Source organism: Chroicocephalus ridibundus, chromosome Z (assembly GCF_963924245.1).
Source record: "Chroicocephalus ridibundus chromosome Z, bChrRid1.1, whole genome shotgun sequence".
Taxonomy (NCBI): domain Eukaryota; kingdom Metazoa; phylum Chordata; class Aves; order Charadriiformes; family Laridae; genus Chroicocephalus; species Chroicocephalus ridibundus.
In genome coordinates, this window is record NC_086316.1 from 72,436,940 (window position 1) to 72,451,695 (window position 14,756).

The 14,756-nt window shown below is 37.6% G+C and overlaps 1 protein-coding gene across 2 annotated transcripts in view; it reads right to left on the bottom strand.

Moving 5' to 3' along the window:
* Positions 1-1,716: 1,716 nt before the first annotated feature.
* WDR70 (WD repeat domain 70) overlaps positions 1,717-14,756 on the bottom strand; it is a 138,554-nt gene continuing 125,514 nt past the window's right edge. Inside the window, exons 16-19 of one of the 2 annotated variants that reach the window (XM_063320967.1) lie at positions 12,111-12,227; positions 11,525-11,687; positions 3,240-3,367; positions 1,717-1,875 (exon numbers count right to left, since the gene is read on the bottom strand). In XM_063320967.1, the coding sequence (XP_063177037.1) occupies positions 3,283-3,367; positions 11,525-11,687; positions 12,111-12,227 (365 nt within the window). In that variant the 3' untranslated portion in view covers positions 1,717-1,875; positions 3,240-3,282. Of the gene's footprint in view, positions 1,876-2,571; positions 3,368-11,524; positions 11,688-12,110; positions 12,228-14,756 lie in introns of those variants that run through there. The other variant, XM_063320966.1, reaches the window with a different exon arrangement.

A 14,756-nucleotide genomic window follows, 5' to 3' on the forward strand; every position in this document is an offset into this window, starting at 1 on the left:
TATCTAACCAAGAGGATGGCACTTTGGCTCAGCAATGCCACTCATTGCAAAACGCTCCTCAGGGTCCAGCAGAGATTGTACTAATAGGATAAAGATTCGTGGTTTCTCTTCCCATAATACATATTTTTCTATAGCCCAACAGAGAAAAGGCAGGCAGGAAAAAGAACAGCAAGCTAGGCATGTAATTATAAGCAAGGAGCCAACTACTGGAGGCCTCTGGGCACAAATTCACAGTTCTTGGTACTGATCACAAAAAACAGAGGCAAAAGTATCACCTTCATTAAATTATAGTTCATAGGAAGTAGAACAGAAAGGAACTTACACAATAATAAAGTCGTTGCAAACAGCCACTGTAAAAGTCCTAGGACTTAAGGACAGCCTTAGCAATCTTCTCACCTGTTGCCGAAGACTTAAAATTTAAGATAGCACAAAGGAATAGGAGGACAGGACGAGACAAAGGATTACAGAGTCAAATTAAGACCTCTGTAGCAATAGCTGCAACGCAAACAAGGAATAGGAAACCAGGCTGGCCACTAGCTGGTGGGCTGCAATGATCTGGCAGGTAAAGCCTTGGTCCTATATAGTACTTAACAGCTGGTCTTAACTAGTCATTAGCACAAAGGACAAAAGACCATAAACTGCTATAAAGAAACATCTAGAAGCTGCACAGAACATGGAGAAAGCACCATGGAAGCCATTCTGCATGCCAAAATGCTAGTGATGATTGTGGCACCTCTGTAAGCAAGTCTTCTAAGGAAGCAAACAAGAAAAGCCCACCTTGTTTCAGAAATATGGAAACAAAAGCCCACGTGGACTCTGGCTGCATTAACACTAAGTAGGGACACATGGAGGACCAAGACTACAACTTGGCAATCACTAAAACCTAGGTCCTTTGTGAAGTTTAAAAGAAAATTAGGTTCGTAAAAAATTAATACAAGTATATTCCAGTTTGCATGCGGAGTTCTACCTTTCATACCAAATATTTAATCATGTTAGTATTTTTAATGTTAAGATTTTTCCCCGGACAATTCAATGTGTTGAGTCAGAGTTTGCTGTCCCAAGTATGGTCAAGCAGACTGTTTACATCTCCTTCCTGAACTGGATTAACTCTTACCTCTTCAAGATTAAAATCTATTTAAAAAAAATGCATTAAGATTTGCCTTGTTGGTGAACATGCCTGAAAATCCCGTGTAAGGAGTATGGCAAACAAACCAAGCCAAGAGTTAAAGTATAAGTACCATTTAAGTTAGTTTTAAATCTTTTAAATACGTATCTGCACAGGCACTGTTTTAAATTCTAGACTGCTAAAACAGTCATTCAAGATAATCACTGTAAGTAACAATGACGAACTCTTAGAGAAATTCTAACAGAACTTTTGCAGGGTTCACTTACAGAACTCATTCTCCTAAGAATTAGGAAACAAGATCTAGCTGATATGAATAAGTAACATAAAAGGAGCATAAAACATCTCTTCAAGCTCAGAGAACAGCTGCAGCATTTTTCCTCATTTGCCTTTCCCGGCAGCTCTGCTCGTAAGCCACACAGCCTTAGCGAACAACTAACAACAGAAATGATAAGCTGTTAATATTCAGCCTAAAACGAAAGACATGTTAATCCTTTTAAAATCTTATTCAAGATTTTATAGAAATGTATTTGAAAATACTTTATTTTGTAGTGCATTATTTGGATGAAATAAAGACAAAAATTAGTCTTAAATGAAACAACGCCATTTAATGTTTATTTACCGAGGGGGACATTGCATAGGGAGGTCTTTAGCAGGTCTTGTTAACAACTGCTGCTCTTCATCTGGTACTTCTTTTTCACCTCCATTTACTGTCCACGTAGGTATTAAGTCCTTCATTCTATGTATTACAGCTGCAATTGTAAATTAAGCATTGAATTGCTATTCTACATAAGCAGGTACTAAAATATTTTTACAAAGGACAAAGACAAATTGTGGATTATTTAGTGAGGTTCCACTCTTATCAAAAGACTACACTGAGTGAAAGCAGTGGAAATATTTTGTTGTGGGAATGTTTTCCCAATGCTCATTACACCTTTTAAAGTCAGGCTTACTTTTCCATAAAGTATGAAAATGATAATTGAAAAAGAAAGATAAGCTTGGAAAAGAAAATCATGTGATGAAATAATGATGCAGAACAATGCTTGAAAAAAAAAAAAAATCTAAGCTCTGCTGACTATGAGGAGCACGCGCTTGAGGTTAGGAAGGTGATTAAGTGCTTTGCTAAATATAGCCTTAAAATATGCCTTCAGAATTTATTAATAATTAAGCAAGCTTGATTGGGTATGATGTGTATTAATTTCTAGTCTTAGTGGAAATGCAGAGTGCTTGTTATATTGTATATTAATATAATCACAATACTTAGCATATTGTGTACTATTATAATCACAATATAAATGCCTAAAACTAGTATCAGTCTTCAGACAGTGTGAGGCAGGATATACATAATTCAGGCATACAGCAAAGTCAATAGATAAAAAGACCTGGTAATAAATACACAGCTCTGCTCTATCCTAACACTTATCAATACAACAAAATTACACATCAACTAGGCAGTAAGCATGTTATTTTTATTAGACCAGAATATATAATTGCCTGTTCCAATTTCACATAGTTGAAAAATAAAAGCTGTATAAAATACTACTGTGAGGTACTACACATATTTAAAAGGAACAACATTCAAGTAAGGATACTCACTAGACAATGTTTTCTACAATTCACACAAAAGTATGAACTAAATTGGAACTTGTGTGAACACACAAATGAACTCAACTGTATTATACCACATTAATTAAAGTGTGAGCTTTGTTACACTTGTAGCAAAGGGGGTAATTTGTTAAATCCTAACTAGAAAAAAAATAAAAAGAGTCTGAGAAACTATTTTTTTATTTATATACTTCAAATCACTGAACACTGTCACGACACAGCATTTGTAAAGTTGGCAGTAATTAAAAAAACATTTGGCAATATAATGAATTCACTAGAGTTCTATTTATAAAGAAGTATTTTTCATTCAAATCACAAAGCTAAATAACTGACCTAGAGAGCAGTTCTTAGCACAATATAATTCATTCCTTATTACAAGATTCAGATGTGGGATTACAATCCAGTGTAATACAACAATCCCCTTTTTAGACTGCAGCAAGTTTATGAAATGAAGTAATTTTTGCTTTCAAATTTTGACGCACTATCCAAAATAAAGAAATAAATGCTGCACCTTGTTTCAAATGCTCTGAAATTATTCTTTAAAGCAAATTTTTTCAAATTTTACGTTTTTTCCACTCTGGCTTGTCTGTTTCATCATCTTCTGGTTCCACTTCTGCAAAAACTGTTTTTGGCTGCGTTCTAGAAAACATTAAAAGATTAAAATAATGGTCAGGCTACAATTCTTTATCAGAAACTGTATTAGACATGCACTAGACACAAATGATATCCTTTCTGTACTTAGAAAAAGAGCATCCTAGACTTGTCCATTTTTCATTTTCAACATAAACCTATCAAATAACCTTCTAAGAACGGAAGAAACTTGTGGCTCTCAGGCAAAGAACAAACAGACATCTTTTGCAAGTATTATTTCCCCATCAGCCCACAATCATTATCTGTGTATTCCATGAATAAAATTAAGATAGAAGAGAGGAACAAATCAATTCAATACAAGCTAGAAAAATGGAGCCGCGGGTCTTCTCACGCCACGATTTTAAAAAATGAAACCTCCATTTTGGTGCACTGTAGTATGACAGCAGCCAGTAAGTGAAAACAGAACCGCTAAGCCAGGTTTCTGGCTTAGCCTATGCATGAAAAAAACAGCTTCTCCTCCAGAGACTCTATCCAGCACTACCGTAACATAAAAAAACTAATGATCTTCATATGAGAACGCAGTGTATCCTGCAGTCAAGCTTGATCGTATCTATTCCTCCACTGTTTACTTCTATTTTAAATAACACTTAAACTTTATAAAAATAATTATTGATTACTTTTTAAACGAACACAGTATCAAGTAGCATTTCAATAAACTGTTTGGACATTCAGTTCCCCTGTTTTACACTTTAATCACTGCACAGTCCCCTTTTCCAACCTAATTCTCAGTACAACCACTGTAGAGCTGAAGTGACTAGATTTCTGATGCTGGCTGTGCTCGACTTCTCATTACGACACATACGACAAAGTACAAAACGCAGCCAAGGCAGTCATCATCTCATTAATGTATTAACTAATGTTTTTACAGCAGTCTAAGGTTGTGAAGCAGTATTATTATAACAACTGTTATTTGTCAGACTCTACCAAACGCACAAACCTTAACAAAATTGCATCTGTACTTAACACAATGGGCATAATTCCATGTGGCCGCTGAGTTTGAAGGGTGACAGCAAGCCACCAGCTATTAAAGGGCAGGATTCTCCACTTGTTAAATACGTGGCACAGAATAGATTTACTAGTCAAAGACAACTTCCCTTATATACAGGATCTTTCTATCGTCCTGCCTTCTCCTCTATCCTCCAAACTTGCCATGGAGGTAAGGAGCATACTAAGATGTTCCAGAGATGGTCCCACTGCAGGACTCTGTTGGCACATGGTCCTTGTGTGCAGACTGTGTGTCTCATTACACCGAAGCAGACTGTGTACCCACATGAAAACCTACACTACTGGAATTTAGACGAGTTGTTCTGCTCTCCATGGAATGCAGAACTAAGATTTTTTTAAAAAAAATCAGATTAAAAAATTTCATTAGAAAATGGTTACATAAACTCTACTTAACTAACCACTGAAGGAGGATTTAAAAAAAAAAAAAAAAAAAGAAAGAAAATCAACATTCAATCCAAAACAGACACCAGGAATGAAGGCTTTCTTGGCCAAAATACTAGATTTTGTTAGCTGCTCAAGAGGTGGAATGTGTGGAATTTTCTCTTTTTTCAAAACATATTGCTGGAAGTTTATTTAATCCACTTTAACACTGTACCTTCCTTTTATCACAATACATGAAAGGTATCTAAACATCATATAGGATCACATCAGGTCAGAACTGAGATGCTTCTTAGTAAAGCGCAACTAATCAAGTGTAAACTTACAGTTTCTGACTGCAAAATCTGCACCTGTCATAATTTTGGTTAGAAACTTCCAACCAAGAAGAACGTCTTAATTTGTGAAACAAGCAGCAGAACCTATGCAACTCCCAGGATAGGAGTTGCACAGAGAAAAGTAATAGACTAATGTAAGTACACTACTGAGTCCAGTAAAGCTAGGCGTGGAGGGAAGAAACTGTAGCATAATCTAGCAGTAACCAGCTAAAGCAAAAACATGCCGAGGAAATCAAGTCTGCTTGCTATCTCGTTTTTTAAAATTAGCATGAAATGGCTGTAGCCTCAGCTTAGCTGAAATGTAAACTGTTCCACCTCCACAAGCTACACAGCGGTAACTGGGGCACCTGGGGTGATTCATATCCCTGGCCATTTTAAAGACATAAGCATAGAAAACACTGGTTTTGTCATAGCGTTATCAGCAGTGATCGTTTAATTTAAACACAAATTGTTCTGCTTAGTAACTGGACTACAGATTGCTAGCGTAGTAGGAGCTTGCTGCATGATTAATATTTATACAAAAATTACCAAAACAGGTTTACTACTTCAAAATATTTTTATTTCTGAGGGCTAAATAATACATGTGGAAATCTGTGTTCTTTTTCACCACCAACTTTCTCAATTTTATTTATCCTTGACTTTGGGCGTTGATTTCAGATTGTTAGGCATCTGTTTGGCAGACCCCATGGGAGACTGCCGTGGAGGGCAAAGGAGCCCAGGAGAGCTGGTTGATCTCAGACAACAACATCCTCAAAACACATTCCATCCTGTGTGCAGAAAGTGAAGTCTGGCAGAAGCCTAGTATGGATGCGCAGGGATCTCCTGAGATAAACCCCTAACCCCGAAAAGGAAGAACACAGACAGAGGAAGCAGGGACAGCCCTAGCCAAGAGGAACAAAGGCATTACGTGAACATGTAGGAACGGAGTTAGGAAAGCCACAGTTCAGCTGGAGGTGAAACTGGAAAGAAATGTGAAAGGCAACACTAAGGGCTTCTACAGCTACACTGACAGGCAAAGGAATGATAAGGAAGATGTGCTCAATGGGGCAGGTAAACTACTAACGTAGGATACAGAAAACATCAAGATACTCAGTGCTTTTTTTGGCTCCTTTTTCCCTGAGAAGGTCTGTCCGCAGGTCTCTGAGGACTGCTGCACTACCAGCAGGGTCTTTGGGAGGGAGTGAGACATTACCAACAGATGAGGAAGACAGAGACAAGGAGTACGTAGCTCATTGGACATACACAAATCCCTGAGGTCAGAGGGCTGCATCCAAAGGTACCAAGAGAGCTGCCCAATGTCATTGCAAGGACAGTCTATCATCTTTGAAAGGTCATGGCGACTGGGGGAGGTTCTCAATGACTAGGAGAGGAAACCAGCCTCATCTTTATGAAGAGCAAAGGAGGATTTGGGGAACTACAGGGGATAAAAAAAAGAGGATTTGGGGAACCTCAGTCCCTGGGAAGGCTATGGAACAAATGCCATCCCCATGGAAGGCATTTCCAGGCACATGAAGGACAAGAAGGTGAGAGGGAACAGCCAGCATGGATTTATGAAGGGCATACTATGCCTGCCAACCAGACTGCTGGAGCAGGCTGCCCAGAGGGGTGTTTTGGAATCTCCATCCTTGAGGATATTCAAACTTGGCTGGGCAACTCCCTGAACAACCTGAATCTAATTGGACCTGAGCAACCTGATCTAAGTGAACACACTTTATGCAGGAGATTGGACTAGATGACCTCCAGAGGTCTCTTCCTACCTAAATTATTCTATGATCCTGACTGTCATGGATCATAGTCACATAACTGTCAGCTGAAACCAGCATCTTATGCATTCCTAGTGGGTTACACTAACAGGTGGCAAAGAAAAATGGGAAAACAAACTAACATGATTTATTTATACTCCATGCTTCTCTGTTTCAGTGGTTTTCAACATATTAAGATATGCAGACCCCTAAAAAATTTCCAGACTGCTTTAGAGTCACCATAATCCCCTCTGGTTATGGGTTGTTTTTCTTAGTTACCTTTCAGGAATACAATAAAAGTAGCTCATTGACATCTGAAGTTAATAGACTAGCAGCTAAAAAAAATACTGCTACAGCTAAACCAGCTGGAGATGACAACTGCATATCACAGCATGTGACTCATGTCACAGTAACTTTTGAAATTTGTGTTTATATTGCACTGAAACAAAGACAAATGAAGACTTTCAAGCATGCTTGCAAATCAGAATAACATAAAGGCTAGCGACTGAAAAGTGAAGGTTTTCAGCATCAGGCCCCTTTGTACTCCTTACCCCACCCACCAGCCTAACTCTTTGCTGGATCTCAGGGTCTTCTGTCTCAAAATTACCAATTTCCAAAAAAGATTTAGATTAACTATACCGACATGTACCAACAAAATCACTGCTACAAAACGTTCTGTTCAGTCCTGCTTCCTCAGTTGAAGATACTTGGGTGACTACATGGCTAACACTTCCCACACTGGTACTGCCATTGAGGAAAAAGTTCAGTGAACACAGCACAGCTACAGGCAGTTGCTTCAAGTCATTCCCTTTTGCCTGTGACAAGCAGCAATGACAAAGACAGCAAAATAGGGGCAACATCACTGAACTGGAAGGTATTTTCTGAGAACTCTGGTCTACCTTGGTGGGGAAGGGAATCTCACCCTCACCTTCCCTATGGTACAGAAGAGAGCTACATCTGGCCCTGATTAAGCCCTCAGCTACAATGCTTAGTAATTCCTGCTGATCCTTCAGAGGGACATCTGAAGTCATTATAGTATCTCTGTACAGCTGTGTTAAAACAAACAGCTTACAAAGAATGTAATTTTCAAACATTTACAACTGATGCCTCAAGTTCCTTTCCTGTAGTTCTTTACTTGAAATCTTCAATCTGTCCTTCCTTTCCTTTCACTCCACTAGAATGGCTCTTGCCAAGGTCTCTAACAAACTTTTTCCTGAAAAAAAAAATCAAGATCTTGTCTTTATCCTCATCCATTATGACTTTTCTGCTGTGTTGATCACATCTTTTTTGACACTTTATTCACATTAGGCTTCTATGAAATCTCATCTCTTAATTCAGCACATACTTCTTATCATACCCAGTACCCTTTTCAGCAGCGTCTGTTTTTTCACCCATCCTTTTGCCTCTTACATACTTCCCCCTCCTTTTCTGGCTCAAATTTTAGGAGAAACAGAAAGGTCAGGCTAATGATAACAAGCTTGAAAAAATTTTCAAGTGATAAATAATGCAAATGAGTATTTGGCTTCAAGAATAAATTAGGCACCTTCAATAAAAAGGAAATATTCTTCAAGACAAGGTATAAACTAACAGCAAAAGTCATGTTGCAGGTATTTCTTATGAGAATTATTGAAGTGAAAATAAAATTTAAAAAAGCATGAAATCAGTTATCTGATTTAGAGATGACCTAATTGGTATGAATCAGGACCAGATGAACTCTAAACCAGTCACCACAATCAGAGTTATGAAAACTCTGATCAACCAGAAAAAGAGTGTTTCTTAGTCTTCTCAGTCTAAAATTATTTAATAGCCATCACTGAGGAAAGTTAAGTAACATAGTTTCCTTAGATATTTTCTTAAGAAGCAGAATGAAGAACTATAAGTGAACAACCATCTGTTAGAAAACAGAAGAACAAAAGCCTTGTGAAACATGAGCTGTATCAAGTGGATAGTTTTATATCATATTTAAGTGAAAATTTACTAAAAGAAATGTGGAAAAACTGACCGGAATTAGTAAAAAGAATAAATACTATTTTAAAAAATGAAATGTATTGGATATACTTTTTTGGTCTCAAGACAGAATGTAATTTTAATTATGTATCAGAATATCACCTTTCCTAACTCCATAGTATACTTATGCTATAGCTACAGCAGCCATTTTCCCTAGGTTTGTATATTCGTTGTCTGATTTTTAACAGGGCCACCGGGACACTCTTACGATCCAGTACTACATGATAATTTATATCAATTACTTGTAATTTGCACATTTTATTAAATATGCATCTGTAAGATCCATTATGTACAGGGTAAACATACATGCCCTGTAAAGTCAGATATAGGATATAATTAAAACAGCTTTCTATATTATCTGCATGTGCAGGCAAGCAGCTAACGAAACCTATGACTGTCATTGGTCTGCAGTGGTTAATATAGATGTCCATTTCCGAAAATTAAGAACATAACTCAATTATAAAGAAAGTTTTTGCATTTCGGCATCTTATCCAATAACAATAGTAGTAGCAGTAATAATAATAATTTATAAACGCTCTTTGCATAGAGTACATCTTAATGTCAAGCTTCTAAGGCAAGGATAATGGCAGTTTCACTGACATGAGATTTATCAGCTGACAAAACCATCAAGGCAGCCCACTGTTGGCTGCAGTCCAGTTTCTCCACATACATATCACCGTCTGGTGTGTAAGTTAATAGCAGTCTGGACTTCCATCCTCCCCACTTCTCAGCCAGCTCTCTTCTTATCCTGCAGCTACATCTTTAACAAGAAACTGTAATGAGATCTGCCCACCTGACACAGTACGTCTTCTGTAATACAGCTATGGCTTAAAACTTTCATGTCTACTACATTGCAAGTGTCAGGGATGAAACTAAATATACAATCAATGAAGTTACTGCGCCAAAAATATACTGAGGTATCAATCCACCTGATCGAATGTGTGATTGTATTTACTTTTGAGAACGGATAGTTGCATATCTCAAATAAAACCTTCTTTGGTACCAAGGGTGATACAAGGATGATTCTATAATGCATTAATTTGATGTACGACATCAAATGCTACACTTATTAACTACCAGTATGACATACTTATTAATTGCCAAATCAAAGCCAGGCTGGGTCACTGACGTTCTCAAGCTGCTTTGGAACAGCTATTCAGCTATCTTTGTGAACATGTGCGTCAAGTCAGATAACAAGTGTCACCACGAGAAACAGCTATGATTCTTAATGTATTTTGAGTTTCTGGAAAGAGGTGGTGATTGTCTCAAGAGCTAAACACTAATAAAGTGCAGTCAGTAAAGGACTAATGAATGTATAGCCTAGGAGACAAAATACTGGGCTGGAAACAAGAAAAAAATAGTTTGTTATTGGCAGACTGTTCTGTGGAGACTATTTCACCTCTTCAAAACCTTTTCCTTATGCATTTTGAAAATACTACTTATATTAATTATTTTGAGTAACAAAAACATCAATGATAATAACAAAATGTGAATATTTTAGTAATTTTGAAAGTGGTAGTTTCTGTTCATTAGTACGAAATGTATTTATTTAGTATTTATTTTAGTACTATTGCGAATGTCTTTATTTAATGGTCTGCATTGTATTTATTTTTAGAAAAAAAAATCTTCAGCAGAAAGTATTCTAGAAGCATATTGCACTATTTTCATTGTAGCACATACACACAAATACCACGCTCACACACAATTGAAACTGAGTGAACTACCATCTGTGGGATTACCGAGATTTTACTACCATAATCTTGATGAGACTCTTAAATTTATGTAAAAACAACTGAACACTTGTTTATTTCTGCTGAATTTTTGGCAGGAGATTTTATCATTGCAATTTTAAATATTGCTATACCTTTAACACCAAGTTAATTCCAGCAGGTACTCAGGTCCTTATGTAAGAAAATATCAAATAAAAACTTATGACATTCAAGAAATCATCTAAAATATGCTTTCATAACACCAAGTAAATGTTTTGAAGGTTTAACTTAAGAATCAGTCAGAACTAGAGGGTATACTGGAAAACTTATCATGCCAACCCGTCAATGGGATGGTACCTTATTAAAAGTTATATTGCAATTTCAGACGACATTGATCTGTAGAAGATTCTAAATTCTAATCTACTTAGAATCACACAGAATCACACAGAATGGCAGGGGTTGGAAGGGACCTCTGGAGATCACCTAGTCCAACCCCCTGCCAGAGCAGGGTCACCCAGAGCAGGCTGCACAGGAACGCGTCCAGGCGGGTTTTGAATGTCTCCAGAGACGGAGACTCCACCACCTCTCTGGGCAGCCTGTGCCAGGGCTCTGCCACCCTCAGAGTAAAGATGTGCCTCCTCATGTTGAGATGGAACTTCCTATGTTCAAGTTTGTGCCTGTTACCTCTTGTCCTGTCACTGGGCACCACTGAAAAGAGCCTGGCCCCATCCTTCTGACATTAGAAAGCTTTAAAATCATTTTCTAGCACTGATAGGTACATTTTAAAAATGGAAATGTCAAATTTCAACAATCTTATCTTCATAAAAGAGTATGGGATATTCTTGGTTTACGTATTTGTGGCAGCAATCTAGAAAAGGCAAAGTATACCATTAAAAATGTGTCTTCTATTTTTACCAAACTCCCACTGGCCTCCAGAAATATTACTTGTATTTTTAATTGTTTCCTTACTTAGCATATGCCGGAGCAACCCAGTATGGATTCTCCTCCGCTTCCTTTGCGTGACGTAAAATAGCCTCTCGAGGGTTGCTATCATCTGTCTTATCCAGTGCAATATTCTTGACTATATATGATGACAAGGTACCTCCGTGAGTTCCAACACGCCCACCACGACCTGTAGCAAAAAAAAAAGAAAAAAGAAAAAAGAAAAAGAAAAAGTATTGCAGAGAAAAATACTTAAGAAATAAACAGAGCAATGTTGTGCTGTGTCTGTAACAGTGACTTAATACAACGAAGTTATTTAATACTATAGGAAGAGTCTAATTCAGAGTTGCATTCACATAATTTACTGATTATATAACTTAAAGTAAATATAACTTAAAGTAAATCACTGTGATTATTGATTTATTCCAAGAAAGCACTTCAATCAAAAACCAACATCTTACAGTGCTGGACACAGCGCTGGACACTGGACGCTATACCTATATAGTAGAGTTACTTCCCAAAAAAGTTTGAATGCAAGTCCAAACGAGTGTAGAAGCCAAGCATGACAGTCCCTTTGGCATACAACAGTCTGAAATGGTTATGCGTAGATTACCTGGTCCTGCTACTGGAGGTTCAGGTTTGTGAGACTTCATGGGGTCCAGCCTATCCTTCTCCAGCTGTTTCCTGGTGCTTCGCTGTCGTGGTTCACGGAACATTGGAAGTGCATGGGCTAAAGGGTCACAGTTTGGAGAAAAAGAAATGTTAGAAACTGATTTTCTTTATAAGGTTTTAATTACAAAGACTGTGATTCTTCCTTGCTATGGCAAAGGTAGCAGAAGCTGCCTCCCAGTTCTTCCGTATCCAAGCAGTGGTTTACTGAGGTTTATTTTAGAGGGCTTCTTTCTGTTGAATTTTTCAAAGATGAAAGGAGACAGATTTTTAGCGTTCCTTCAGGCAGAAGCCTTTCATCTGAAACACTGTTTTCACAGTTTATGCATATTTAATTTATTCCCCTGTCATTCAGTTCTCAACAGTAGCATTGTGACCAACTGGTTGCTCTTTTCTGAACTTTACATGTTTCCACAGCTTCTAATACTCTAAGAGCATGACAAAACCCTAAATGCATTCTTTGATCTGAAACAGAGAGGGGCAGAATCCCCTCGATGATCCCAAATATAATGTTTCTGCATATGACTATCTAGCTAAATTATCAAGATTTCAAACTTCTATTTCTTCATAAACCTGTTACAGTGTCTTCAGTCACAGTAATGGTTTTGGTCTGCTCAGACAAGAGACGCATTTGTCAGCAACAGAGAAACACCATGTTAAGGGACGCAGTTTTCTTGTGGTGAGGTTTAGCTCTCACATTCCGCTGTTGCTGATTGCTGCTGTTTCCAAAAATGCGGGAAACTGTGTTGGGGTCAAAAGACCCAAGAAAAACAAAAAACGAACAAAGCAAATCTTAAATTTAGGGGCACCGGCTCTATATTGAATAAAAAATGGAAGAGAACATCCAGGGACCTACCAGTTTGATTTTTCAACTTATTTCTGGAAGACTGCCCAATTTATTAAACTGAGTGAAGTCATAGCCAGGTGACACAGCAGTAGATCTTTGGAGATAAATGTTTAGGTTTTGTTTTTGCAGATTGCATGAAGTATGAAATGCCTGGGACAATTTGCTGGCAAGCACTCAGATTGATGGGTTTGCATAAAGCATCTGAGGTGGCAAATGCACAGATCCAAGCTTTTGCCATTTGTGCAGTCAAGGTTGCCTAAGGGAAACCCAAACTGCATATTCCCATGTTTTAAAAGTAACACCTAATCCCTCAAAACAATATTCCTGCATTTTCAAATAGCCATTAGAGGCAATCCTGAGATTAAAGAGCTGCTAGAAGTCGAAAGGAAAAAAAAAAAAGGAGAAAAAAAAGGAGGAAAAAAAAAAAAAGAGAAGTCCTTTGCAAAAGGACTTCCAAAATCTTCAGTTCTTTCCAGTTCTACCTGTAACCTTAAAAGACAGACATCTAACCTCTGAAGAGTTTCCAAACTATGTAACAAACTTAAAAATTTGCAAAGCAAATCATTACAAAATTTTTTGCATTGCTTTATACGGAAATATCCTTTTTTAGTTTGAAAATGATGTGGAAGAAACAGTTAAACAGCTAAAATTCAGTGTCAAAATTTGAAACTTTGCATAATTGTGACCTAAATCTTTGAATGGCATTTATAAATGCCATTGAATACACAAGTTCAACTGGATTTTAAGCAGGAAGTTTTTTAAAAATCACAGAAGTTCTTTATAGTATAAACACTAACAACAGTGCACACAAAGTATTTAGATAATAGACCATGTACTGATATAGCCAAGGCTGTAGTAAGGATGGATTTGGAAAAACACCCAAAGGAGATAAATATTCCTGATCTTTGCCCGCTGCTACTTTACCCACTGCTACCCAAAAACTGGAGCTGGACATCTGCAGCAGTGAGGTAAGTAGGAGACAGCTGTGGCTGGAAAGTACCTGAGATGGGAACCCAGAACCAAAGTGCTTTGACATGGTTACCAGCGTGGTTACCAAGACTGACCAGACTTGCTCATTCTAAACTTTCTTTTTGTTTATTATGCTGCTGAACAACTACTTTGTTCTATAGAAGTGGCTTTAGCTACTTCTAAGACCAAGACTAGTGGAAAACAGAGCTGAGTCCAAACACTGTGGAACTGGAAGAGGATGAAGAGAAAGCAGCAGGACAGCACAACTGTGTCACTGTTCTCATTTCACAGGAGGAGACACTACTTCGGGCAATGCTAATGGGGAGGGCCAAAATCTCTCGGTCGATGCCCTCATTCCCTTGTAAAATTTGCTCCTGGGAAAAGGCAAATCACTATACATCTTATAGTAGCAATGATAACTATTTCTTATGCATCGGTGAGCCTTAACATGAACATAAGATCTTACACAAGTATAACCCTGAGGCTAGAGAGATATTTAAGCTGTTTAAACCCCACGTACCTCTGGGCAAGTTCTAGATTTTGAAATTTGTTCAAGACCCATCCCTAATGTCTCTGATTTTGCCACTGGTACTGTTAATATTCCCAAGTGGCAAAACATTTCCTAAATCCATCTACATGCGCCAATTCAGTTGCAAAACTGAAGATTTAAGAAAGCTCAAAAATTTTGGAAGGGTGTTTTTTTGTTTTTGTTGTTTTGGGTTCGTTTTTTTTTTTTTTAAGGCCGTTATGCTTTCAGGCTCACCAGAATCTAGA